At 34.9% G+C, this 26573-nt stretch overlaps 1 protein-coding gene across 1 annotated transcript in view; it reads left to right on the top strand.

Annotated features, from left to right (window-relative positions):
• The window catches only part of LOC112126716, a 121263-nt gene that overhangs the window by 9915 nt on the left and 84775 nt on the right, over positions 1 to 26573 (top strand). The window contains exon 2 of the mRNA XM_024226353.1: positions 5052 to 5122. Coding sequence (XP_024082121.1) covers positions 5086 to 5122 — 37 coding nt within the window. The 5' untranslated portion in view covers positions 5052 to 5085. The remainder of the gene's footprint in view (positions 1 to 5051; positions 5123 to 26573) is intronic.

Genomic DNA, 26573 nt, shown 5'->3' with positions numbered 1-26573 from the left:
GATTCGTATAAACAATTCTATAATTATCTAAGTCATTACCATGACCATTATATCATCTAAATTTAAAGAAAAACCTCATTTTAAGCTTCACGTTCTGAGGTGCTTTAGTGACTAATGAAAATTAGCAAAAATGTACTCCTTAATTTTTTCAAACTTCCATAAGTCCAATCGTAATACGACAGTCTTTTGATATTTTGAACCCTTGTGAACTAGTTTTCGTCAACTTTCTTCTTAATATTAGTTTGCTGAGGTTGTTGTAGCCAATTAGTAAAGTAGCTTTGAATAAGTTTTATTTTGATTTGTATGTTTGAGATACGAACTGCAACAGATATTGAAGTTTTTAATGTTTTTCTCGCAAGATGAGTTTACTTTCATTAGATCGTTCTAGAAGTGAAATTCTTCTCTTGAAGTTGTGGTATTACGACTTTTTGGGACTTCATTGCTTGGAGATTCGATTAATCTCTTTGCAAGGGTTGGAAATCACAACTGAACTATCCTAAGCACCTGGAAAGTACCACATTGGGATGACTTTTTAAATTAACATTAAGCTCCCGTTTAGCCCTAGTATTGATGAGTGATATTTTTTCGGCGGATACCATATATACCAGATATAACACGTATTGGCAGTAGGTGGAAGAGAAGCCAACCCGTGGAGAGCGCGGGCCGACCAGCCAGCTGCCCACACCTACTAGTAGGGACCCAGATGCTCCCCAGTCTTATACCATTTATTACAATTTGCATTAGATGACCGTTCGGAGCCCATTTTCGAGAATGTGTTTACATGTTATCCTCCTATGGAAAAGTCCAGATCCCATTGGTGTCCGGGGCATTTTGCGCTAGGTTCCTCCGTCCCCCCAGACAGCAGGAGGACGCCAACCAACCGACCTACCGCCCTAGCCGAACGGCCCCCTCAATGTGATTTTGTTCATATGGTGTTTTAGAAAAACTGTCGACAGTAACCGGTCTGCTTGAACGGTTTTAATTTTATCAAGTACTCAACCTGATCATTAGGACTTTCTTCTAGTGTATTCTCCCTGGTGTACCAAATAGCGAATAAACCGAAAAACCAATTCTTATTTCGTCCCGCACAGGAATCATCGAATGTGGTGAACTTACGCATTAGACAAATGATAACAAACGTCAGGGAAGTAAATGTGACTTATACTGAGCGAGAGGGACAAATGACAATGTCCTAGAGTCCTAGTATGCGTGTTGACTTTTACCCTGTATGGATAAACTCCTATCGCTTGTTCCGACCTCGAGAACACGTTTTTAGCCAATTCTGACCTCACCATCATGTCCGCTTTGTAATCTTCATGTATTTATACATCCTTTTCGGTCTCTCTATAAATGAACATTCTTTTTATCACCTCTTCCTTCCAAATTTTTATATCGTCAACAAAAGTAATTTGGCTGTACAAATTCTCAATTGTTCTAAGAACAGTTTTGAAACTAATCATTTTGATTTTAAGTCTAAATGCAAGATTTGCAATAAAAATTCTCTTGTTATAAAAAAATATATTTACAAGGAAAGTTGTTCATCGAGATTCACGAGATCGGAACGCGTTTTACACAAAAGTGAGTTTTATTAATCTATCGACCGGAAGGCAATTAAACGTGGAATACGCTGAGATAGAGGAGCGGTGTATTGGGCCATAAAGCCCGGAAAGGACGACATGAAAAGGGGGAGCGTGGATGAATAATTAAGGATAATAAAGACCTTTTCATTTAACCGAAAATGTGAAGCCTGCGTTCCAACGAGGCCGCGGTTCCCAGAATGTGGTTTAATATCTGGTTGGAAAAGATAGAAAATGAAGATTTAAGATGGAAACTGGGCTGTAACTTTTGAATTACACCGCCGAGGAAATAAATACTGGGAAAAAGAGAAACGACGAGAATCCATCAACCTGTCGCTTGCGTTGCCGAATTGTCCGACAGTTTATTGAAAAGAAGAACGGATGGATCCGTCGCCGTCACCGGGGAAGAATAATGATTAAATACGTTATTGAGCTGATAATAAAATATCTATCGGCCTAACTACCCATCTGTTTTTGATGTTAACATGCATTAATTGGGGTCGCTCAATTTAACAATCGTCTGGATGTTTAAGAATTTTATTGTTACACATAAATGTTTAAAAATCGCTCGATTTTCTTTAATATTACCACATTATTTAACATCTGAATTTGTGAATATTCAAATTTCAAATTGTTCTTATGAGATTTCTCTATGTGGTATGCGGATGCCTGCAATTTGGTCAGTACCGATAACTTTGGTCTGGTTTAGTCTGTCAAACGAGTATCGGCCTTTCGCCATCATTCGCGGTTGGTCAGATTACAAGCAGGGTGAGCCAACAAACTCTATATGAAAATATAGAAATTTGACTGATAAACCAAATCAGCGAGGATAGGCATGCCAAACTATTTCTATGGCAATATATAATGCTAGATTTTTTATATTCAAAAGGTAGTAAATTGGTGATAAACAGGATGAAATAGAAACATCGTAAAAAATTTTACCATTTTGAAGTAACTGTATGAGAAATTGTGGAGTTTGGTGTTTTCAACAGATTAAAACAGCTACTTTAACGACCGAATGATATATTTTTAATATGAAACAATTATATATAATTAATTTATTATTATAGAAATTAACGTTTAACAGTAGATTTATACAACCGCGACGGTATGATCTAGGCTGTACGCGTTTCAGGATCAGGATTTGCCATTTTCCTTGACCATGAAACTTGTCGCCCTTGTAAGTTCTGAAAACGAGAGAGAAGAAACGTCCGGTAGACCTCGTAAAAATAGACAATTTTATTTTATTTTTTAAACTTTTCGGCGAGGCTTTGTGACCTAAAGTGGTCAATAATCTCAAAAACGTGTTTTCTGACTACATTTTGAAAATATCTCAGTAACTATCGGGTTGTCCGGAAAATAATGCAGGATTTTAAGTTTTCATTAAAAAAAATCTATATAAAATATTCTGTTTACGTTTACAGGATTACTCATTTGTATGAATGTCAACACTTATTAATCCTCTTCCAAATGATATTGTTTGTTTACCTCTGTAGCATTCCGCTACTTGGAAATAATTCAGTCATCCTTATAATGTCAAAGCGAGAATTTCGTACGATTTTCTTTTACGAGTTTAAACTCGGCCGAAGCGGAGCCCAAACGGCTAGAAACATTAACCAAGTCTGGGGCGAGGGTTGTGTTAATGAGTGCACTGTGCAAAGGTGGTTTAAAAAATTTCGGGAGGGAGATTTCAGCCTTGAAGATGAAGAAGGTCGTGGAAGGCCTTCCTCTCTTAATGATGATGTTCTGCGATCAGTGGTGGAAGAAAACCCCAAAACAACTGTTCGAGAACTTGCAGAGCAACTCAAAGTCAGTAAAACGACCGTCGCTGACCACCTCAAGGCGATTGGAAAAGTGAAAAAACTCGAAAATTGGGTTCCACACTCATTAAACGATCGCCAAAAAAATCAGCGCTTTGATGTTTGTGCATCACTTCTTTGTCGAAACAAAAATGACCCATTTCTGGCCAGAATTGTTACATGTGACGAAAAGTGGATTCTCTACGATAACACTAGACGTTCTGGACAGTGGCTCGACAAAGGAGAAGCTCCAATACATTTTCCAAAGCCCCCAACTCATCAAAAAAAGGTAATGGTTACGGTATGGTGGGCTTCATTTGGTTTAATACACTACAGCTTCTTAAATCCTGGCGAAACCATCAATGCTGAATCATACTGTAACCAAATTAATACCATGCATCAGAAATTGGCAGTAATGAAGCCCTCTTTGGTCAATCGGAAAGGGCCCATTTTGTTGCATGACAACGCTCGACCACATGTGTCACGTGTAACGTCACAAAAATTATTGGAGCTTGGCTATGAAACTTTGCCTCACCCACCCTACTCTCCGGACCTCTCGCCTACTGACTACCATTTTTTTAGACACCTGGACCACTACTTACAACACATAATATTCAAAAATCAAACGGAACTGGAAAATGCATTTATTGACTTTATCAATTCTAAAAATTCTGAATTCTACTCAGACGGAATTAATAAGTTACCAACACGTTGGGAGAAATGTATTGAGAGTATGGGAAATTATTTTGATTAAAGAACATTGATTTAAAGTAACTAGTTTCTTTTTTTTTGTTTAATACCAAAATCCTGCATTATTTTCCGGACAACCCAATATTAACTTTTTTTTGAGTAACGTGATATTTGTTTTGTAGTTAAATTTGCTTATTTCAATTTCTTCTCAACTTATAGTAAAAATAATTTAAAAAGTAATATTCGTGATTAATTATTAGATTTCATGTCCGAATGTTTTTTCTAAGCATGTAGTATCAAATATAGGAATAACCTACGGGCCATGACGTGAAAATATTTTCTGCGACGAAACTTTTATGGTAACTCTTATGAAACACTAGAAAATATATATTCCGCGTTTAGGCCTTGCCATATCTTAACTGTGTGTTGTCTTGCCCCAAACCTGCTCATATCCCTCATCAACAGCAGATGATGACGAAAGGCGGAAACACGTCTGGTAGATCAAAACAGCAATTTCTTGGAATACACTATGCACGAACGATAAATTATCATCCAGCAGACTTCAACAAAAATTTCGCAATATAGTATTTCATGGAAGAGTACTTAAAATTATTAAAAATCTGTGATAGATTTTAGTGGTAAACATTGTAGGAAAATAATAACTTGTTTGAATACTGTTGACTGTTGATCATTGTTATGATCGGTCAGACGTTATGTAATTTCACGATATTTTTTATTATAACTTATTAGAATTGTGTACAAGCATTACACTGATAACGCGTACAAAAAGTATCGTAAGCTTTATTTCGGTACTGTCTTTACTGAATCTCATTGGAAGTTTTAAAGTTGCGGTGCATTCATTTCTTTTTCAATGTTGGTTCTTGGATCGACTAAAAGAAAACAAAAGACCGTATATTCAACGCTGATACTACACGGCTCAAAACGAATTATTAAAATTGAAGCACAATCTCTTATTTGTCCCCAGGGAAGGTCTACGAGGATTGAAGTTGCCCCTGCGAATGGCGCGCCACGTGACCTCACCACAGTCGAATGCAGGTGTGGGCATCTGTATGAATTACGGTTTGGCAAAAACAAGGACACTTTGGATAAAGCGCATTTGATTTTAGACGTGCAAAAAAAAAAAAGAATCGTGTGACATGGAAATACCAACAAAATACATTGGACAGGTCAAAAATTTCCCACAGAGCAACCTTTCTTGTGCGATAGATTTTTATTTTCAACTTCAAAAAGTACCGTTGTGCAAAAAAATTAAGTCCTTATTGGATTATATTTAATCAATTAGGCTGTATTTATGATCCTAGTAAATTTGCTTGTAACAAAGAATTATCAATTTTCCCCCATTTGTTCTAGTAAAGATATCAATTTAAACGAAACTAGGAAATACGTTTTCTGATTTATTTCATTGGGAGTTTTTGTTGTAAATGTAAAACTAATTTAAAAAAAGTTTAGTTTTTTATCATCTTTGCTGATAACATCAAGATGTACCTAATTGCTACCATATTTCAAGGTCTTGGTATAAAATTCCATACCTTGTACCTCCCATCAGGCTTAGATTACTTTCTGTGAATAGTCCTAGATAGATAGGTCTTAGTTCATCACTGAAAATGGTGTAATGCCGAAAATATTTGAGTAGTTCAACAAACCCACGAGTGAAAAAGACCCACTAAATCACCCATGTTGGTTCAGTATGGGTTCACCGGCTCGCAGAGACCCAACTTCATTTCTCATAATCTTTTTTAAAAACACAATTCTTACTCACAGTTTTCATTTTTTTAAAATATTACTATTCTAATAATTAAATTAAATATTACTATTCTAAGTATTTTATTTGTCATCATTTATATAAATTCTAATACCCCAAGAAACCTCAAAAGACAATGGCCCTACAATTTATTCTCAGGGAGGGAATACAAGATTTCACTATTGAAACGATTGTTTTCACTCGCTTGTCGAATCCGTATGTTTAGTTCTGATTGTGTTTTGGTCATTAATGATATTAATTTCGCTAATTAATGGCGAAATAAACAAAATATATATCTGAAAAATGATCTTTTGGTTTTCTATTATTTATGAAATAAAAAAAATTGTATGAATAAAGGAAAAAAGCGAGTCTAGGCCGTTATTTGTTTTTTTATAAATATATGAAGGGGAAAGGGGTGAAACACAATAACCAGGACATTTGCCCCGCCGTTTTCGGATATTGCGATCCGTGTGCAATCGGATCGTAGGACTGTTCACATTCCAGAAGTCGACCCTCTTGAATTTTAAGTGGAATAAACAGGCTATACATTATAAACAAATCTGTTGTTTATCGAAATCCGCTTAATGAGGATTTACAATAGTGACTTTGTCAATGTTTAATTTGACTAATGAATTATTTCTTGGAAAAACTTAGTAACGAAATAAAGAAAGCAATTAAAATTTTGGAATCTTGAATTTAAGAGAAGGTTAAAGTGCCTTATAAAAACACCAATTCAGTTCAATAGTCATTTTACCTAATAATAATAATAAATAGAAGTTCAAATAAATCATAATTGTTCAATTAGCTTTGACTTCGAATTCAATATGATTGCAATGTTTCTTAGACCAAATGGAAAAAAAACTATTCTAATTTGATCGTCTCCGATCTTAATATTAATCATAAAAAATGTAATTACAGATTAGAATATGAATTTATCCTAGCTTTTACAAACCTACTTCAATGATTTCTTTAAGGGAGGTTCAGGTACAAATTTTGACAAATCAAAAATTATGATTTGTTGGACTGATAAAACTGACAAATATTTTTTCCGAAAAATATGGATCACGATATGGTTTTGATGAAAAAGCTATGTCATTCAATTGTTACTGTCAAGCTTTAACTTTAAGGTCATCATCAGGGGAAAGCATCGTAAATAAACTTTACAAATTGACATAATTGAGTTTTTTGTAGGCGATTTCAAATTTCTTTGAAGATCAACGCGGTCCCAGCATTCCCAAAGCCAAATAACACAATTGATTTTTTTATAGATCTCATTTGACATAAATACTACATTTAATTTAACTATATTTAAAACGATGGGATTCGAAATAACAAATAGATGATTTGTTTGACGTTGTAAATAAGTAATTATAGTTTTATAGTCTGATCAAGGCCATTTCTGAAAAGCTGGACGAAGGATTTGACAAGGGGAGGATACGGATGTGGGATCAACGATTTTTATACAACTTTTTCAGGTGATACTAGACTAAAAAATATTAGCCACGTGTCCGAGCATTCTTGCCAATGGATCCTAGGAGCAGATAACGACAATTAAAACAATAACATGCAGATCAGAATGTGTATATAAAAAGTTACAAAAATCAAAAAATTCGTTCAGTAAAGTAGGCCGAAAAAATATGTTTTTGAAGGAAATAATTGGATTCGTTTTAACTACCATTTAAAGCCGTTAAATACAAATTGTAATAGCAAAGAAAAAATACCCAATTTACGGGCTGGAACAGTTGGAGGCAATTTTTTTCGCGGATGTCTGATATCTCACTTGAAAATTCATAACTCCTCTGGGTTTTATCCAAATTCAACGACATCACACCTGTCGTAAATCTCGTGTATTTTATTTTTAGGCTATATCAATAAAGTTTAAATTTTTTGTCAGTGTACGTGGCAAAAACAAGGAAATCAACAAAACCCTCAAATGTCTTGTTTTATATTTCCAATTTTGACTTATTTAGAGAAAATTTGTGTCATTAAGTTTATAGGATTCAAAGCTACTAAGTAGTCTCTGTTCATCAGTGGAGCAGTTTCAAAGTGAACACTATTCTTGTGATTTTCGAAAAAAAAAATGGGGGACATATATGAAAGGCTACAAATTCGAGAATTTTTTTGATTGTCCAAAAAATCTAAACTCAGAAGATTTTTGGGAGGGGAAAGCTAATATATATCAACTTTGTTTTTGATTAAAAAATATTATAAGCTAATTGGCTAATATTTGTATGTTTTGAAATGAAATACATAATTATATTTACGTATCAAAGTAGGTTAAAAGTTAAAATTACCTGAATACAAATATTTGAGAAAAATCAAATAATGATCCGAATGTTGAAGATCTTTTTAGAAAATAAATCAGAGATATAAAATATTTTTATTTTATTGTATTTATTTATTTCGCCTTTACTGTGGTACTTTCACCAACATAAATTGAAAAACATAGGTAGAAAGAAGCGAATTCAGGTTTCCATTGATTGTAACAATATTAACTTTTGACAAAAACCAAAAAAGTTGATGCTGGGTGTTAGTGGGCGTTAGCTCATGCTGAAACTGCATTTGGCATGCATTTTTCTTTCTTTACTGAAAGGATCTTTTGAGTTTTGAAACTGTTTGTATATCTTATCTCATCTCCTGTTTATGTTATTTTCTTATCCTCGGTAAAAACGTAAAAGAATGATGCATCTTTGATATATGTAACATAGACAGAAAGAGCGATATTCAGCTTTCCTATGATTGTAATAACATTAACTTTATTTATGCACAATAAAGGCACAAACCTTAAATGATGTAAATTATTTTAATTTTTGTAGTTTACTCCTAGGGCCAATTGCCAAGAATGGTGGGGCACATGTTTAATATTTTTGACCTAATATCACCATAAAATGTCCTCGGCAGAATTGAGTTTTGACATGGAACACCGGACAACTGGGAAAACAAAATTTGCCGCCAAACACTCAGAAAACCCCCCATAAATGCCGATTTATTTGTTTTCTATAAAAATTTGTACTGAAAGGATATATCTAAAGTGGATTTAATTTGAAATTTTTTCTGAATTTACAGAATACCTCGGACTCGTGTAAAATTTTGTAATTTTTCGACCTAGTACAATATCACGAAAAAAGTTCTAATAAAATCGGTGATATAACATGGCCTCCCCTTGACCGTTGCCTCTTCGATCTTTTGAGTTATATCTCGTCCGTAGCCTCACATTAGATCCCATTACATGTTGATACAACATTGTTAATTTATTTTTATGTACTGTTGTATTACTTGTGTACTAATTACTTCAATTTCTATTAATCAAAAACGATCACGCTCAAAGGAGGATCTAAGCTTTTTTAACGTTTTAATTAGAAAAGTACTATGTAGATGCCCTGATGCAGATTTATTGTTGGAGAATTTACAGAATGCAACATCGTGCCAGTCGGAATTCCGTTGTTCTCGGCTTGATGAAGGTGCATTTCAACCCTTAAAACAGAGGACGAGTCTGTTATCGATTTTCTGAAATGAACCAGACTGCGCCGGGAGCTGGGGCCGGCTTTTGTAATACCATTAAAATTGTTTTACAACGACTTGCTTACGGTTTTGCCCATCCCATTCGGCCCAGGGCATCTTTACACGAAGCTCGATTAACTCGTTTCTTTTTGCTTTCTGGCTTTTCTTCTGAGTTTCTGTGCCGAGCGAATTCCAAGATGTTAAACATCTATCCTCTATTTCAATTTGCCCAGAAATGGAGATAAACGATTTTCAGTTTGAGATCGCCCCGGCAGATGCTTGCATCTTTTCTTTTATTGTCTGGGTGGATTAGAAACAGAAAGCTTAGATAGGACAAATAACAGTAACAGTAGAGATAAAAGTAGATTGGCCGGTTCGGATGGCGTTCCTACTTCATACAAGGCCTGCTTGAATATCTGCTTGAATATTGGGAAGAATACATACTTGTTCGATATTGCTGCGAGAAAACGAACTAAATTCTGCTGAATTACTTCAGTGAAATTATGATTTTTCTCCTGAAGATAGACATTTGTCCTCATTTTATTTCCCAAACCCTCAATACTGCATTAGATGTAAAATTAAAAACCACAAGGCATAAAGCTTTATCATTTTGATAATGGAATTTCCTGGATACGAAATAGTATAATTTTAGTATGACATAAAAGAATACATAAATCAAGTAAATAATGTAATAAATTCGAATATTCGTTTAAAAACCTAAACAAGACTCAAATCCTTAATTATCTTATTATTCAAGGCAAAATCGTAGCAATAAAGTACAGAATCACGTTATATAAAAACAGAACAAAAATAAACTCATGTTTTAGTTCATCCTAGTTAACAAAAACAATGTTTTAAATTGATTTATAATTTTTATGTAAAATGTGGTTGAGATGAAAAATGATTGTAATAGCTCAAGTGGTTAGGGAAAATCTAATTTTTCATCTCAACCACACTTTATATTACAATTACAAATCAATTTGAATAAAATAAACGTTGATTGTTTAAGCCTATTTTTATAAGTAAGAAGAAAATCTACAGTAGTCAAACATATTTGAAGTAATTTAAAATTTTTAAATACAGTTGTCTGCCTTCGTTGGGTGTGTATTTCCAAGTTATTATGCACTGATAGGCAAAAAATTCAGCCAATTGGATTTTTAAATATTTTTCGACCATAAAAATATTCTGAACTTCATTTTACAAATTTATGATTAATTTTATTTAACGGTTTATACTGTGTTCGTTTTAATTTAAAAACATAAATGTAAATTGCTAAGGAAATATAAAAAGGTAAAGCAGTTAGAAATTAAACCTCGGATGTATAAAACTAATCAATCGATTTGATCAGATTTTAAAATAAGACTGAAAAAATTTAAAGTTCATAAAAAATAAGCAAAAACAAACAAAAATAAATTAAACAATAAGAATTAAGTGTATTCCGGGTGTGGCATGAAAACCTCAGGGCAGCGTACTTGGACAGATCCTTTATCCCTTCTACACCAAAGATACCACGAATTCATCCTCCATCATCCTTGCTTAGCCGACGGCACAACTGTGCTATCCTCTGATCCCAATCCCACAATTGTTTCAGAAGAGCTCCAGGCACATGCAAACAGCCAAATGGAACAAACACAGGCGTATAAAACTTATTGAAAGCAAAAGCACCCCTTGTCTGCATTTCAGCAAAAAAGTTCTCTAATTGATGGCCGATGCGAGTTTCTTCTCATTGTTGGCGATGTCCTTCAGAATACTTTTAGCTGCGTGTCCGTATGTAGTTGAAATTTGTTCATAGAATCCCATATTCTTCGTTCTTCTCGTGTAGAAATGTGTAGAGATTAGTGACCGTTAATCGATAGTTATTCAGATATCGTGAGATGCGGTCGGGTGTGATGTAGGTTTCAGAAAAACNCAAGTAGCGGAATGCTACAGAGGTAAACAAACAATATCATTTGGAAGAGGATTAATAAGTGTTGACATTCATACAAATGAGTAATCCTGTAAACGTAAACAGAATATTTTATATAGATTTTTTTTAATGAAAACTTAAAATCCTGCATTATTTTCCGGACAACCCAATAGTTCTTCTATAAGCAATCACATACAACTCACTGAAACTCTCACCAGATGGATTTTGAAATGCATTGGAATTTGAATACATGAATATCAATGGCGTCTGTTGATTGTGGTACAGTTGTGAAGTTGCACGAATTTCCAATCGTCCAAACAAATTGCCAATGACTTGGTATGGAAAGTACAGACCATTTATCAACTAGACTCAAAGGAACGCTATTTAAATTAAAGAAAAACAAGCAGTGCACTCTATATCTTAAAATTTTGTTTGATCCTTCGATATATTTATAAGAGCTAAACTACTAAACAACTAGCTGACGTGGATTGAAAAGAGAAACTAAAATATAAAAAATTATTGATTGTACTGATACACAGGTTAAATAATAGATTCGATCTAATGTTACAAACTGGAAGGTCGGTATAGAAATAAATATTTATTATCGGTATAGTAACATTATTTATCACATACAGATCTTTTATTATATGCATTTTGTGCAACCTTATAATAATCCTTAACTCTTCTTCCCTTTCAGAGGATGTGTTTGTTGGTGTGATCCGTTTTGCAGGTCGTATTTTTACTTGCGGAAATGGGTACAAAAAAATTTTCTCACGTTCTTCCACAAATAACATCCCTTATCAATTATGTGAACAAGGAATGTAAGATTTTGGAAAATCGCGGTATCAAGTCTTTACTATTGATTTTTTATGACATGAAGTTTATTATTATTTGAGTCACAATTGTTGTAGTGGTTGGTATTTCGACATAATTATGTTTAACAATGGCTTTGGCTCAAAAGTCAGCTTGGGTCAACACAAATATGCCGGACACATACGCGGGTTTGGGCCCAAAACGCTGACCGCGGTAGCCGAATGGTCAGGGTGATTGACTCTCGATCGTGGGTTCGATTTCCATTGTCTCCCCTGGCCCTTTTTTCAAGCAACACTCACAAAAAAAGTACGTATCGCACAATAAATACATACTGATACAAGAACCGACCACTTGGTTTTTGCACGAAAAAACCGCCAACTTTGAAAATGCATATTTTCTCAGCCTATTAACCTGCGGCTAGGTCTCATTTTTCAGAAAACTTTACGCGGAACATGATGGCTATTTTAAATGTTTTCCTAGTTTCAGTCATTTCAGTCATTCATCAGACAATTCGGAAAATGTTAATTTTTGCACTTTTTAAGAAAACTTTAAATTGAGCTGTGGCGCCAGGAAATCTTCCTGGAGCGGCGCCTTATAGGAGTCGATAGAAAATTTTAATAAACTTTCAATTGGTCATCTTCCACTTTACCCGATTTCTACCGTTTTCGAGTTAATCACGATTTTTTTGGGCAAAAAACGTGGTTTTTTACGAACTTTCAAGAATGCATAAATTTGAACTTTTATTCCGAGGACTTTTTAAAAAAGTGAACAGGGAAGGGATAATTCATAATTTTTCTTACTTTGGCATTTTGGGTTGCAGAATTCTTCTGCTGTCGATAACCACTTGTTTACCTCTTTGTGGCAGTTTGGCTAGGAACAACAATTAAAACAATAGGTTTATGTAAAATGTGTATCTAAAAAGTAAAAAATAAAACTGTTCACATATGAAGAAGAAGATAAAAATTTAACACTACAAGTTCATTAGTGATGAAGAACCCAATAGGACTCGAAGAACGTCAATAATTATTAGTTACAATCCACACACGAAGAAATAACTAAATTAATCAAAAGTAATAAATAATTATTTATTAAAAGGAGTGATTGAAAACGCTTAACCGGGGCAGATGTTCAAAGAAATACTTTAGTGGAAACAGTGTTGACTTGTCCTAAAAGAAAAGACCGTCGATTTGATTAGTCGTAAAGGGTTTCTACCGCTATGTAATTTGCCTCTCTCCTCTCCTGTTCTTCAAAAGACCGTTATTCCCGTGTTTTTGTTTCCAGACATATTTATCCTTGATTTTGGCCAATTAACAGCGGCAAATTTCTGTCACGCTTATCAAGAGTTATTTTTAAATTAGGGTTTTTAAATATTTATTAGACAGGACGTTCAGTGACTTAAAAAATAATCGGATTTGGGAGAGTTTAATAATAAACATTTATTCATACTTCAAATATGAAATAAATTATAATCCAGCGCGGGAAAACTATTCTTTTTATTGTTACTTAGCTATTGCCTTATTGAGATTGGCAATGGTATGGTATGGTTTGGTAAAAAGGATACTAAGAAGCGGGGTTTGCGCTCCCCCTGAGATTGACAAAATTCCCTTATTTAATTTTGTCGCGTTGGTGAATGTAATTCGTATCTTAAAAATTATTTATTATTTGCCAAATTGTCCGAACCTATAGCTGCACAATTTTTATCATTTTGGTCTGCTTGCCCTCACGGGCTACGGTTTCTCACAGCTTCATCTTCAAAAAAGAGGCCACCCTTAATATTTTTAATTATCTTATAGACCATCATCCATCATCATACAACAATATTTGGTCCGTTATAAAGGATTGGAGGTAAATAAAACGCAGATAAAATCTACTTGTGTTTACAATTGGATTTTGAAATAAATCTTTGAATAGTCAATTTCTTCTTTGTTGGTTTTTCTGTAAAGCTTCTTTCTAACTTTTACTTTTTTTAAGTTGTACCATTTTTTAGCTTCAATTTTGTTTAAGTGATTCAAATTCGGCTAGAATCATAGCATTTTTGAAAGTCGGAAGAAATCAACCCTAGGTGTTATTACTATACACACTGGTCTTCCGTCGCTACCAATCAAGCGGGAGGTTTATCAAGAAGGTATGGATCAGGTCGCCATCTTGTCACAGCTCATTTCAGATTGGTGATTTTGTTCCAAGTTTTATCTTTATATTGCAAGCTTTTTACAAAATGCATTGAACATTTTGGACTCCGTCTTGTGCACAAATTTCTTCCCTGCCAGAATAGTTGTATGCTTGGTAGGGTAGCTCTCCGTTCTAGGACGGTTAATATGCAAAGAACCTGTACTCGTAATTTTACCGCAATCATTGTTTGGCTAACAAAATTGGCTCCGGGATGGTGGACCCTCAGTCTGGTCGCTTCCAATTAATTTTGGGTCGTCAGAGAACGAGGATAGGCAGACCAGCAATGATCGGAAAGAGCCAAACTACAAAATGTCAGTTCTATTTAAAGTTCGAGACTTTTTTCACTGTAAATTTTTTCAGTAATGTTTTCTTTGCAGCCTTTCGTTCTCTAATGAGGCATTCTACGATAATTATTTTTTAAATCTAGTAAATAATAATTTGGTTGTTTCCGATCCTGTTAGAAACGTCTCTAATCGCTCTTCTTCCATCCTTGACACACCCCTGATGATAGCGAATAGCCGTAACTCGTTTGACTAATCAACTAGCAAACATATGCGGAAAAAAGACACAGAAACAAAGAAAATACCAAATTCTTTACACTTCTGTTTTAATAGTTCACTTTTGTTTCTGTTTGTCTTTTCATGATTTGTCAAACACACAAAAAAGAACGATATATCGGGTTGTCCGGAAAATAATGCAGGATTTTGGTATTAAACAAAAAAAAAGAAACTAGTTACTTTAAAGCAATGTTCTTTAATCAAAATAATTTCCCATACTCTCAATACATTTCTCCCAACGTGTTGGTAACTTATTAATTCCGTCTGAGTAGAATTCAGAATTTTTAGAATTGATAAAGTCAATAAATGCATTTTCCAGTTCCGTTTGATTTTTGAATATTATGTGTTGTAAGTAGTGGTCCAGGTGTCTAAAAAAATGGTAGTCAGTAGGCGAGAGGTCCGGAGAGTAGGGTGGGTGAGGCAAAGTTTCATAGCCAAGCTCCAATAATTTTTGTGACGTTACACGTGACACATGTGGTCGAGCGTTGTCATGCAACAAAATGGGCCCTTTCCGATTGACCAAAGAGGGCTTCATTACTGCCAATTTCTGATGCATGGTATTAATTTGGTTACAGTATGATTCAGCATTGATGGTTTCGCCAGGATTTAAGAAGCTGTAGTGTATTAAACCAAATGAAGCCCACCATACCGTAACCATTACCTTTTTTTGATGAGTTGGGGGCTTTGGAAAATGTATTGGAGCTTCTCCTTTGTCGAGCCACTGTCCAGAACGTCTAGTGTTATCGTAGAGAATCCACTTTTCGTCACATGTAACAATTCTGGCCAGAAATGGGTCATTTTTGTTTCGACAAAGAAGTGATGCACAAACATCAAAGCGCTGATTTTTTTGGCGATCGTTTAATGAGTGTGGAACCCAATTTTCGAGTTTTTTCACTTTTCCAATCGCCTTGAGGTGGTCAGCGACGGTCGTTTTACTGACTTTGAGTTGCTCTGCAAGTTCTCGAACAGTTGTTTTGGGGTTTTCTTCCACCACTGATCGCAGAACATCATCATTAAGAGAGGAAGGCCTTCCACGACCTTCTTCATCTTCAAGGCTGAAATCTCCCTCCCGAAATTTTTTAAACCACCTTTGCACAGTGCACTCATTAACACAACCCTCGCCCCAGACTTGGTTAATGTTTCTAGCCGTTTGGGCTCCGCTTCGGCCGAGTTTAAACTCGTAAAAGAAAATCGTACGAAATTCTCGCTTTGACATTATAAGGATGACTGAATTATTTCCAAGTAGCGGAATGCTACAGAGGTAAACAAACAATATCATTTGGAAGAGGATTAATAAGTGTTGACATTCATACAAATGAGTAATCCTGTAAACGTAAACAGAATATTTTATATAGATTTTTTTAATGAAAACTTAAAATCCTGCATTATTTTCCGGACAACCCAATAGAAGTGGTCTTGATTCAACTTGAAGCAGCGAGGATAGGTAGATGAAATAAAAGAAAGCGACCAAATTAGGTTCATCACCCCGCACACCTCATGAAAAAATATGACAATTTGGTTAATAAGACAAATAGTTTTTAATGGTTGAATTAAATTAAGATTACGACCTTTCCTACAAATACGTAACCTAATACAAAGAAAAGTTGTTACCGCATCGATGTTTAGAGCCATTTTTATTTATTTATTTTATGATAAAATATACAACTTTATCAAAATAATAGCTTACAGAATATGTGGGAGTTCAACACCTTTAAAAGCATGGGCTTATAATTTTTTTTTCGTGAGGTGTATGTCTCGCATGAACATCTTGATATGTTCATTCTTGTTACGGATGCAATCGTATAAACAGAACCGGAGGGACAACACGAAAAAAGGCTAATAAATAATGATCCGGACTCCGTTTTGAATCAACGACGGGTCACGCGATGGCCATAGGCCGTTGATAGCCGTTGCAGGGATGAGTCTTTCCTGAAATCTTAATCCCGCCCGTCCCGATAACAAAAGGTCCACGTCGATAAATAATTGGATTCTTTCTCAAGTGGGCGCCTTTTCAAAGTCCCCCGGTGGCCCGTCTTATTCCGCCCTGAGACTAAGTCTACTTCTTTTAGTCGAGTAAGAGAATGGAAATGAAAAAACTTTCCTCCACCGGAACGCGTTCGACTCCTGTTATCAGGAAAAACAGTTTTAAAAAAATCAATCCTGGTCTTTAATTCGGTTCGTTCTGGTTTAAAACGGATGATGCGCTTGTACTTATATCACACTTGTCATTTGAAGAAGAAAACTTCCTTTCAATTTTTGCTAAAATGAAGTTGATAGGCAATTTCTTTAAAAGACCCACCGATTGCATTGGTAAAGCAATGTTTTATCCTGATATGAAATCTATGATATCGTTTTGGATGATCAGAAATGGAATTTTATCCTATTTGAGAAGACATTAGCAATAAGTTAATCTTTAAACCTGGCTTTAAACCGCAGTTCCCGCTAAACTTTAACTACACGACAGGCAAGGAAATTATTATTGCACCCGATTGTTCCTAAAACCATCCAATGCCAGCCATGGATCGTAGTGCAAAAATTAAGTTTCGTTATTTTAGAACATTCTTTTTAACACAATATGGTAGCAGAGGCACAAAAGTATTATTTTTGGTTCAATAAAAAGGCGTTCTCACAGGTGTATCTTTGTAGTATTTAGTGATGTGGAATGTAGTCAATAGTTCAATTTTATTTTTGTTAGTCTTTCCGCGAATAATAAAAATTAAAAAGTACCAACTATTGGATCGATTATAGTTGGTCAATAAAAGTCGAAACTTAAATCAGTTTTTTTTTTTTTTTTTTTTTTTTTTTTGCGTTATGAACTATGCATATTAGCCATGTGACAAATTCGTATATGTGTGTTCAAATTTGGGGGGTTATTGGGAAAAAAGGGCCAGGGGCAACGGTGGGAATCGAACCCACGACCGCGGCGTGAGAGTCTCTCATGCTAACCACTCGGCTACCGCGGTCCCCAAATCAGTTATTATTCGCATTTTTCAATAGAAACCGGTCGAACAGTTCTAAAATGATTTCAATAGCAATCGTGCGTGAAGTTACACAGATAATAGATGTTTTATTAAAATAAAAACCAAGTAATTTATAGATAGGCTAGATTATCTTTCTTAAAATAAAATATATCGTGAACTTTGTCAATCCAAGAAAAATAATTACGACTTGTAACTAAGTAAAATAAATTCAAGTTCAAACAGTAAAGCATTCGGGGAAGGTGTTAGGGTTATCAATAAAACAAGTTTCAGCGGATCAGAAACAATGCCTCAACATGAGTTGATAGAATATTACAAATTAATGTATGTCCTACAAACACCAATTACAACACCGGATTAGCTATGCCGAGCCCCTAATAAAGCTAAGTCTATGGTCCGTTTAGTTTAAATTAAGTCAAAATTGTACTTCGTAATCAGAAATTCGGCCAAAGCTTTGCGCTCAATAGAATTCCTTTTGAATTTTATGTAGTAGTTTTTTTACACCTAATTTGTTATATTCAGTTGTAATTTGTTTATTAAACATTTCACGTAGACGAATTTATTTATTTGTTTTTTCTGTTATATTTTGTATTTAAAAACAGATAATATAGTTTTGGTGATACAAACAGATAATAAAGAGTAGTAGCACTCCCTTTTGTAACAAAGCAGTTTTGACATGTTGTCATTCCATTTATTTTGTTTTTATTTGTAAACCATCACTTGGTACTCTGATTAATTTATTTCCTTGATAATAGAACGCGACTTTTTTCTTTCTCATCTTTATTTGGATATTTATCCACTAGGGGTACCAAAAACAAGTTTATGGTACAGTTCTGAAAGAAGCATCGCACTTTCAGACCATTGAAAAAGTGAGTCACTTTTTAAAGAAACCGCATGCACGATTTGTGTGACCAATTGAGCGAACTGAATTTTACAAGTTTCATCTTGAAGGAAAATGGCAGTTTGATCAATTGAACGATAAAGTTTGACTCATCCAATGAAAAGTTGATTGTGTCTATTGAAACAAACTTTCTCACTATAGATTTCATTCAACTTTTTTTTTGATCTGCTATAATCGGTTAATTACACTTGAATCGTGAGAACACGCCTTGAGCCTACCTTTTTTTTTTAATATTCCGGGTGGCGATCAGTGGTTTAATATAATCAGTGTTGATACATACTTCGAACAGCCATTTATTAATTTAACAAGGAAATAATTAATTAAAATCTAAGGCATTTCGATAACTAATAAGTAATACGGCCTCAGAGCGGGCCCAATTAATAGTACAGATAAAGATTTTTTTTACAAAGTGATGATCAGAAGCAACCTGGTTTTGTTAACGAGTTTTGAATTATCTGATACGTTTACGGATATCACGCGAAGGATTTTTTTAAAAACTTTAATTGCCCCGCAGCAACAAAAACGCTATTCGACCTTGCGATATGATCTTGCTAAACCTTTTATTAAAATCTCAAAAGTTATTTTGTTTGCCTGGAACAGGAAAAAAGTTATGATTAATGCTTTTGTGCACAGTACTTGTATTTTGGTTGAATCGTATTTTCATATTAATCCATTTCTGTCACACTTCACATTCAGCCTAATGTACGTTATTATTTTTTAACATTTTGTACTACATTAAATATGGTGTGATTTTTTTCATTCCTTTGTTGTTTTTTCTTCGTATACATTATAATTACAAAATTAAAAATCAAAGCTATTTGAATCCCGTATAAAATTATTTCTGCCTAATTTTCAATTCGATTTACGAAAAAACTAAGAATCATCAATTTACCAGACAGACTGAACATATAGACAAAGTGATTGTTGAGGTAAAGTTACAGTTCATGGATTTTTAGTCTTCGATAAAGGTTGGCATACGAACGGAAAATTTAAAATGAAAATTTCAGTAATGCTAAAATACCACTATCGTTGACTAAGTTGTTTTTCAACACATTCTACGAGACTAAACCTATTACGACAGATAAACCATTCTCAGCAGAGCAAACAACATAAGAATTCGACAAATTAGATCAGATAATAACACTATAAAATAATCAATAGTCCAATAAGAAGTAGTATTTCTAATTATGAACAATGACAAACAATATGACTATTATCTTAGACCCTGAAGGACTTGGGTATAGGAGGTGCCATGAAATATACGTGAGAATATTTCATATACAGCTTAAATGGGAAGCTCATATCAATTATGAATTTTTACAAACCTGGCAACTACTTAGACTTATTTTATCTTTTACCGATAATGAATAAACGCGGTAATAAATAGAGAACTTATCCAATAAGTTGGACGGTATCTACACCACTAATGGTGGTAGTAAGATTCCAAAGTCGGATATTTTCCAGGAAAGAGAATTCTGAATGCAATTCTGACCAAATTAAAATTAATGATACAATTGCTACCGTAGTAGGAATCACATAGACTCTCGATGAACTTGTGCTCTGATTGTGTATAAGTCAATCGTACTTTCTTCCATATCGACTAAATTTTCACCACTACTAATAATATTACTATTTTTGTCACCTTCATCTTTTGCCCACTGGGCGAGAATGTCAGCGCGACGCTGTTTTGCTCTTTCAAAAGCAATTTTACGTCGCTGAATAGAAATCCAGTGGCAAGAAACCAGGAGAGATGTCTCTCCTGGACAACGTCTGCAGTTTATTTATTTAATACTAATACGGGCAATGTCCAATTAGTATAAATAGTTTACAAAAATTCTTATCTTACATAATACAATATAATTAATATATTATCAGTTTCTCTTGTGCCGTTTAGCACTCTGTCCTTTAATATTCTAGAACATGAACGAGAGAAGCATCGGTAAGTTATAAGCTCGGTTATAAGCTCCGTTGAGTATCCTTCAGGTCTTGGCTTTCCTCTCTCACGAATAAGAATCTCTCACTCAGAGAGGGATGCTACACTGCTTCTTTTTCCTCGTTGTTTATTCTGTTTTGCCCCATGTCATTGTACTTCGAATTTATACGCATAACTCCGGAATTTTTAGTTTCTAAAAAGCCCTTAGTTCTAAAAAGGCACTGGGTTTAACCTGAAACATGTTCCAGTGACGTAAAAAAGAGTTCAACTCACAGATCAACATCCTCCATCTACGTCCTAAGTTTGCCTCTCTGCCCTGTATTCCCTGGTTCTCAAACAAGGGCGATTTTTTATTTTTTCCTAATGCATGACATGGGCCTTAATGCAGTGTAGGCTGTCCGGATAGATTTCTCCTGAAGGTTTCCCAAGGTTTATATGAATTTTAGTCCTTGTTTTGTTTACATAAATCCCAGCTCCTCACTCACACGATAATGATGATAAGGGAGTGCTACAAATCAGGTTTTGGTATTCTGTGAGCACTGCAGCCTTCCGGCTTATTGTACTTTTCCCAGTGCAGTTCAATTGACTCGAGCCTTCTGTTAAGAATTTGTGAGCCATTGACTCTTAATGGTGTAATTCTTTTTTCTGGGTCTTCTTGGTCTCTCTCCATTGAACGATTGCTGCATATTCGATGATGATGTGGATGACAGTTTTTCCTCTTCATTCCATAATCGTCAAATGGAGTCATCAAATAGAGAAGGACTCAGAGTCAGTCTTAGAGCCACGTGTACGAGATATAGTCGGTCACCTTCTGCTTTAACCACCTCCTCAAATGTAAAAATAGCCGACATTTTGAATGGATTTTTTTTTTCAAATATGTACATTGGAATTTCAGCAGCTTCCTTTTAAGCGGGTATGCTATTGTTCATTCATTAGCTTGTGAATTGTGACTCGCTTTTTTTATGAATGTATGTAGAGGCGAAAAGTGAGGTCGTTCTTTTTGTTCTACTAATGCCCACATGCTAGACTCTGGTCAATACTGAATGGTGTAATGTACACGCCCTCAGGTGCAAATGATTCTTACAACCGCCGCATATAACCATAGGGCCATATTCGTATTTAGCTACCCACAAAGACGTTTACATCTACATCTACCCCTTTCCACCTACAAAGGGCGATATGTGTTCTTTGGGTGATTATATTTATTTGCTGATTCTACAAATGTATTTGAAAAAATAAATCGTATTATTAAAAAAATGCTATTATTGCATAAATAAAATTATGATAAACAAATTACAAACTGTCCAACTATACTCTAACACTTTTTGTTTCGAAATCCATTTTTTTAAAGGTAACTACTATACATACTGATACTAAAAACACATATTGTTTTGTTTGTTTGATAGCCTCATTGGTAAAGGAAATTCAGTCGGGCCATCTACAAAAGACACCGGTATAGGGCCAAAGAATGAACCTGTTCAAGTGGGAAACATTTTTTTCAGTACAGATAATTGTTTCCCCATTTATGTATTATAGTAAGATCATTGACTTCTGTCAAGTGACTTTTATTAATACTTGATATACGTTTAAAATCGAGTTTTTAAATTCTTCTCTGAAGGGTGAGATGAAGAAGCCGGACTTCTCATCCATTTATTCTCACTAGGTGTATTGATCTCGGGAGACGAGAAGCTCTTCAGTCTATTTTTCATTTGTCGAATTCCTTTTGGCTCCCGCTGTTCCGGAAAGGGTGGGCGGTCTCATCGGAGTATGCATTAGCCCAGGTAGCTATGGAAACGGCGTCATCCAGAACGAACGCTCAGAACCTGCACTCCATGGTTTACAATGATCATACTGTTATGATTGATACCGAGTCGTCCGACTTCACTCAACTCCGTCGTAAATTACGTTATTTGCATATGAAAACGGTGCCGGGGACGGTTTCGCCAGATCCGGGGGCGGTGAATTACAGCATATAGATGCCGGGTTTATCCCGAGGGGATAGTTTCTCCTCTCTCAATCCATATAAATTCTAATTAAATTGTACGGAAGGGCCAAGCCAATTACGGCCGTGATTTGCATGGAAGGAAGGTGCGGCGTGGCCCCTGGAAGGTCGCCTTGAAAATTGACATTCATTTTCATTTCTCTTTTATTAGTTTTCTCGATATTTCATGATCCTCGAATTTCTCATTAAAGGACTAATTAAATTTTATGTTGATTGCAATCAAGGCGTAACAAATCGCCGTCACTTTTACCTCTGGTTTGAGAAATTGGAATTTTCTTTCAAGCGGTTTTATCAATTAATGAAAAATCATAGATGCAAAGAAAGCAACAAACAAAAGTTATTACTTCAGTATTCCACAGACGGTTTTGTATTATTATTTCATCACTGGCGACGGCAGTCGTCTTTCTTTTCACTGCAATTTAAATGATCTATTATCAAAAATCTAAGATCCTTCTTTATTTCCACACCGTGGTAGGTGAACACTTTCCGGGATTCCTGAGCATCAGTATCTCCTGCCCAAAGTGGCCGAATGCCATTTTTCAATGGTTCTGTTTTTAATGATTTTTTCAGCTTTCTGTGTTGACTGCTCCTGTTTTTGCTAGTTTGTCAGCTGGTTCATTGTCTCCAGTCCCCTCGTGGTCACCTGGCACCTACCTAGCCGTCTATAGGGATGTCACACATGTTTCATTGTTGTTGTATTAAAAATTAATTATTGTGATTATTAAAGTAAAACATGACTGCACTAGCTCCTATTTCTAGGCTTATCCTGATTCGGTGTCTAACTATGCATCTCATAAAAATGACATCAATATGCGGAGTATGTGCGCCGTTCAGTTTTCTCTATGCTGTTAAGAAAATTGTTAACAAAGTTGTGAAATTTCTTCTTGAATTCTGCAGAAAGATAAACTTTAAGTCTGGACCTTTCCGACATCCTCGTCCGCGTATGTTTGCTTTGTTTGCCTGACAGATGCATATCATCATTTCGCTGTATTATGAACTGTGTGTAGCTGTCTTATCTACCATTTTTCTCAAAATTATGAAACATATTGGAAAATCATGACTGTCAATGGGACTAGCTCCTAAAATGTAAACTGTCTAGACCTGCCCTGATCCAGCGTCGAACTTATCTAATCATAAAATTGACTTCAATGTGCATATACCATGTGAGCCATTCAGTCATTTTAGTGCCGTTCGCAAAATATGAAAATAGTAAGGTTTTTTCTTGAGATCTTCAGAGGGATAAACCTAATGCCCGGTCGTTTCCGATCGTCCTGGTTTGTGCATTCTTGCTGTCAGTCAGATGAATATAGACATTCCACTGTATTATTAAATATGTATTATATTCTTCTTTTTTATAAATTATGAAATAACTGGAAAACTGATTTGGCTATGGGACTAGATAACAGTTAACTGTGTAAGTGTGTAACATGACCACAATGTTTTTCACTCAGGATAATGACAGATATTTCAGTCAGTCTTCAGTCATTTTTGGTCTGTTGTTAATAATACATTCCAGTATACAGTTCTACCATAAGTCTGCAGTATTACTTAACATTACTTAAGGCATTAACTTGTAGCTAATAAAAATAGTGTTCATTTGATTCCCATCATCCGTCTATCTCGTTGTTTTTGTGTTTCGACAGTTCGCCGTCTTCAGCGGTTGGTAAGAAATATAAGGAGGTTAGGGCAACAAAATGAGCCTACCATTGAAAATGTCTATACGACTAAAATACACTATGAATATTATTTTCGAAACTATTTTGGAAAATAAATTCATTGTTAAGTCGATCTTCGCGGATTTTTCATATGCATTTGCCACGGGTGTTTTTCTACACTTATAAAAACATAATTTTTAAGTATGTAACATTTGTCCATTGAAAATGAAGTGCCGAAAATCTCTTCAAGGTGGAAAATTGAGACCGAATCGTCCGTCCGAATGTGATCCGAGGAAAAGTAAGTGTCTATGAAAAAATAATGTCATTCAGGGTAGGGCAAACTTGGAAGAAACCGCCGATGCGTGATATTGCTCTGGATGATTTCAATCGCCCCGTGACGAGGGCGGCAGAACTGCTTTTCAAGGGTGGCCCCTTGGGGTTGGGGTGGCAACTTGGATAGAAATCGTCCGAGTCTACTTACAAGTTGGACCCCAAAGCCGGGGATCAAGCCGTCACCACCTTCCTTTTTGATACTCGGTGAAAACTAACTTCGCCACTTATCCCAGGTGATAAGGATCAAGTTAATTTGGTACAATACAATTTCATAGAAATTATAAATGATGGGGTGAGTGTGGAGTTCAATCTTTTTTAAAAAGTATACAATTTCATTTCTGTTTTCCTTCAACCTAACGTACAAATATTCTGTCTAATGTTTTATTATCAACGCTACAGCATCTGATTGACCGTTATGAACCACTCATTTATCATAAATTGGCCCAATCTTTTGATCCTTGGTAAAAGAGTATGACGCAATGAAAAAAATCAATTTTAATTCAAGTGATGCAAGCATGTCGAAATACAATGCAAATTGAATTAATTGTTCATGACCGACAGCCTTGAATTGTCTCCAACTGCTAGTCAACAACAAATATTTCTCCTTCAGAACAAATAAATTTTTCATCTAAATGAATGAACAGTTACATAAAATGAATGAAAGTATAAAAAAAGTATTTATAGTACAAATTGTTTAAAAGATTAAATTATTAAAAGATATAAAAGAAAGACGAATTAAAAGTAAATATATGGATTTCGCCAAATTATTGACAATCAAGACCTTTCTACATGACACAGTAATCTAATAATTATCTATAGAAGTATTGTATTTTTCCATTCTTGCTTTATTTTTCAGAACCCAGACAGTTGTCACTCAGTATTACTTAAAATTTAGAACAAATGATTATAGCCAATTATTTAATAATTTACCTGAATCTGTAAACAACAATCCAATGCATCTCCATCAACCGTCGAAAAATAAACAATAAAGATATAACCATGTTTTATTTGCAAATTGGCTGTTTAAGCGATCATTAGGACCTCTGTAGCTTTGCTGTTTTCGCTTCAGACACGTTTCCGCTTTTTGTCACTCTTGATGGCGGGTTTGCTGCCTCGCCTCACCCTACTTATAACCCTGACCAACCACTTGTTATATATGCCGGAAAGTGTATTAGCTTGTAAAGTAATACAATGAAAAACTCAAGGGAATTCGTCCCACATGTCTCTAGGAGAAATCTCGCGACTTTTACATTGTGTCAACATGTCAAAATAATGAATGGTATGTACACTGTCCGGCAACACAAAATTTGATAGTAAAGCCTGTTAGGTCTGTGGAGTGCCAGGGAATCTCACTAAATTATCAACCTTACTTGAAGAGTAATTAGGTAAATTTATACACTAATTGTAAATAAAAAAACTCAAAATTTTGAAAACGTATTGTGTTGGTGGAAACTGCTGTGGTATGCATTGCACAAAGTAAATAAAAGTTATATTAAAACATACATTATATGTTGTCTAAAGTATGAATGTAATCTAAACAAATCTAAAAAAGAGAATTGGCGAAAAAAACTTACATCGAAATTAAAAAAACCACAAGTATGCTATATAGGCCTATAACAGAAACAGGATTAAAAGGCCCAACTTTTGACCTAGTGAAACCAGTAGGCCCCCTCGCCATTAATTTTTCATGCTAAGTTCCATACAGAAAATAATCAAAAAGTTTTTTTTTTTAATATTATGTTCCTTGGCGTATGGAATAATTAATAATTTGCACTGTCAGCTTTTTCAAAAATTTTGTTTGGTCTATCCATCCTGTTGTGGGCTGTGAGTGCGTTAACTATCTCTAATATAGGTTATAAGGTCTTGCCTCATCCTCTTTACATCCCTGCACAAGTTGCTTTATGCCACAAACCCAACACAGATGATGACGAAACGCCTATGACAGGCATACCACAGGGACTAAGAAGACCAGGCTATATTTAATTATATTTTGCTGA

This window comes from Cimex lectularius, unplaced genomic scaffold, assembly GCF_000648675.2.
Source record: "Cimex lectularius strain Harlan isolate CLEC.00 unplaced genomic scaffold, Clec_2.1 scaffold155, whole genome shotgun sequence".
Taxonomy (NCBI): Eukaryota; Metazoa; Arthropoda; class Insecta; order Hemiptera; family Cimicidae; genus Cimex; species Cimex lectularius.
This window is presented reverse-complemented; position numbering and strand designations above follow the sequence as displayed.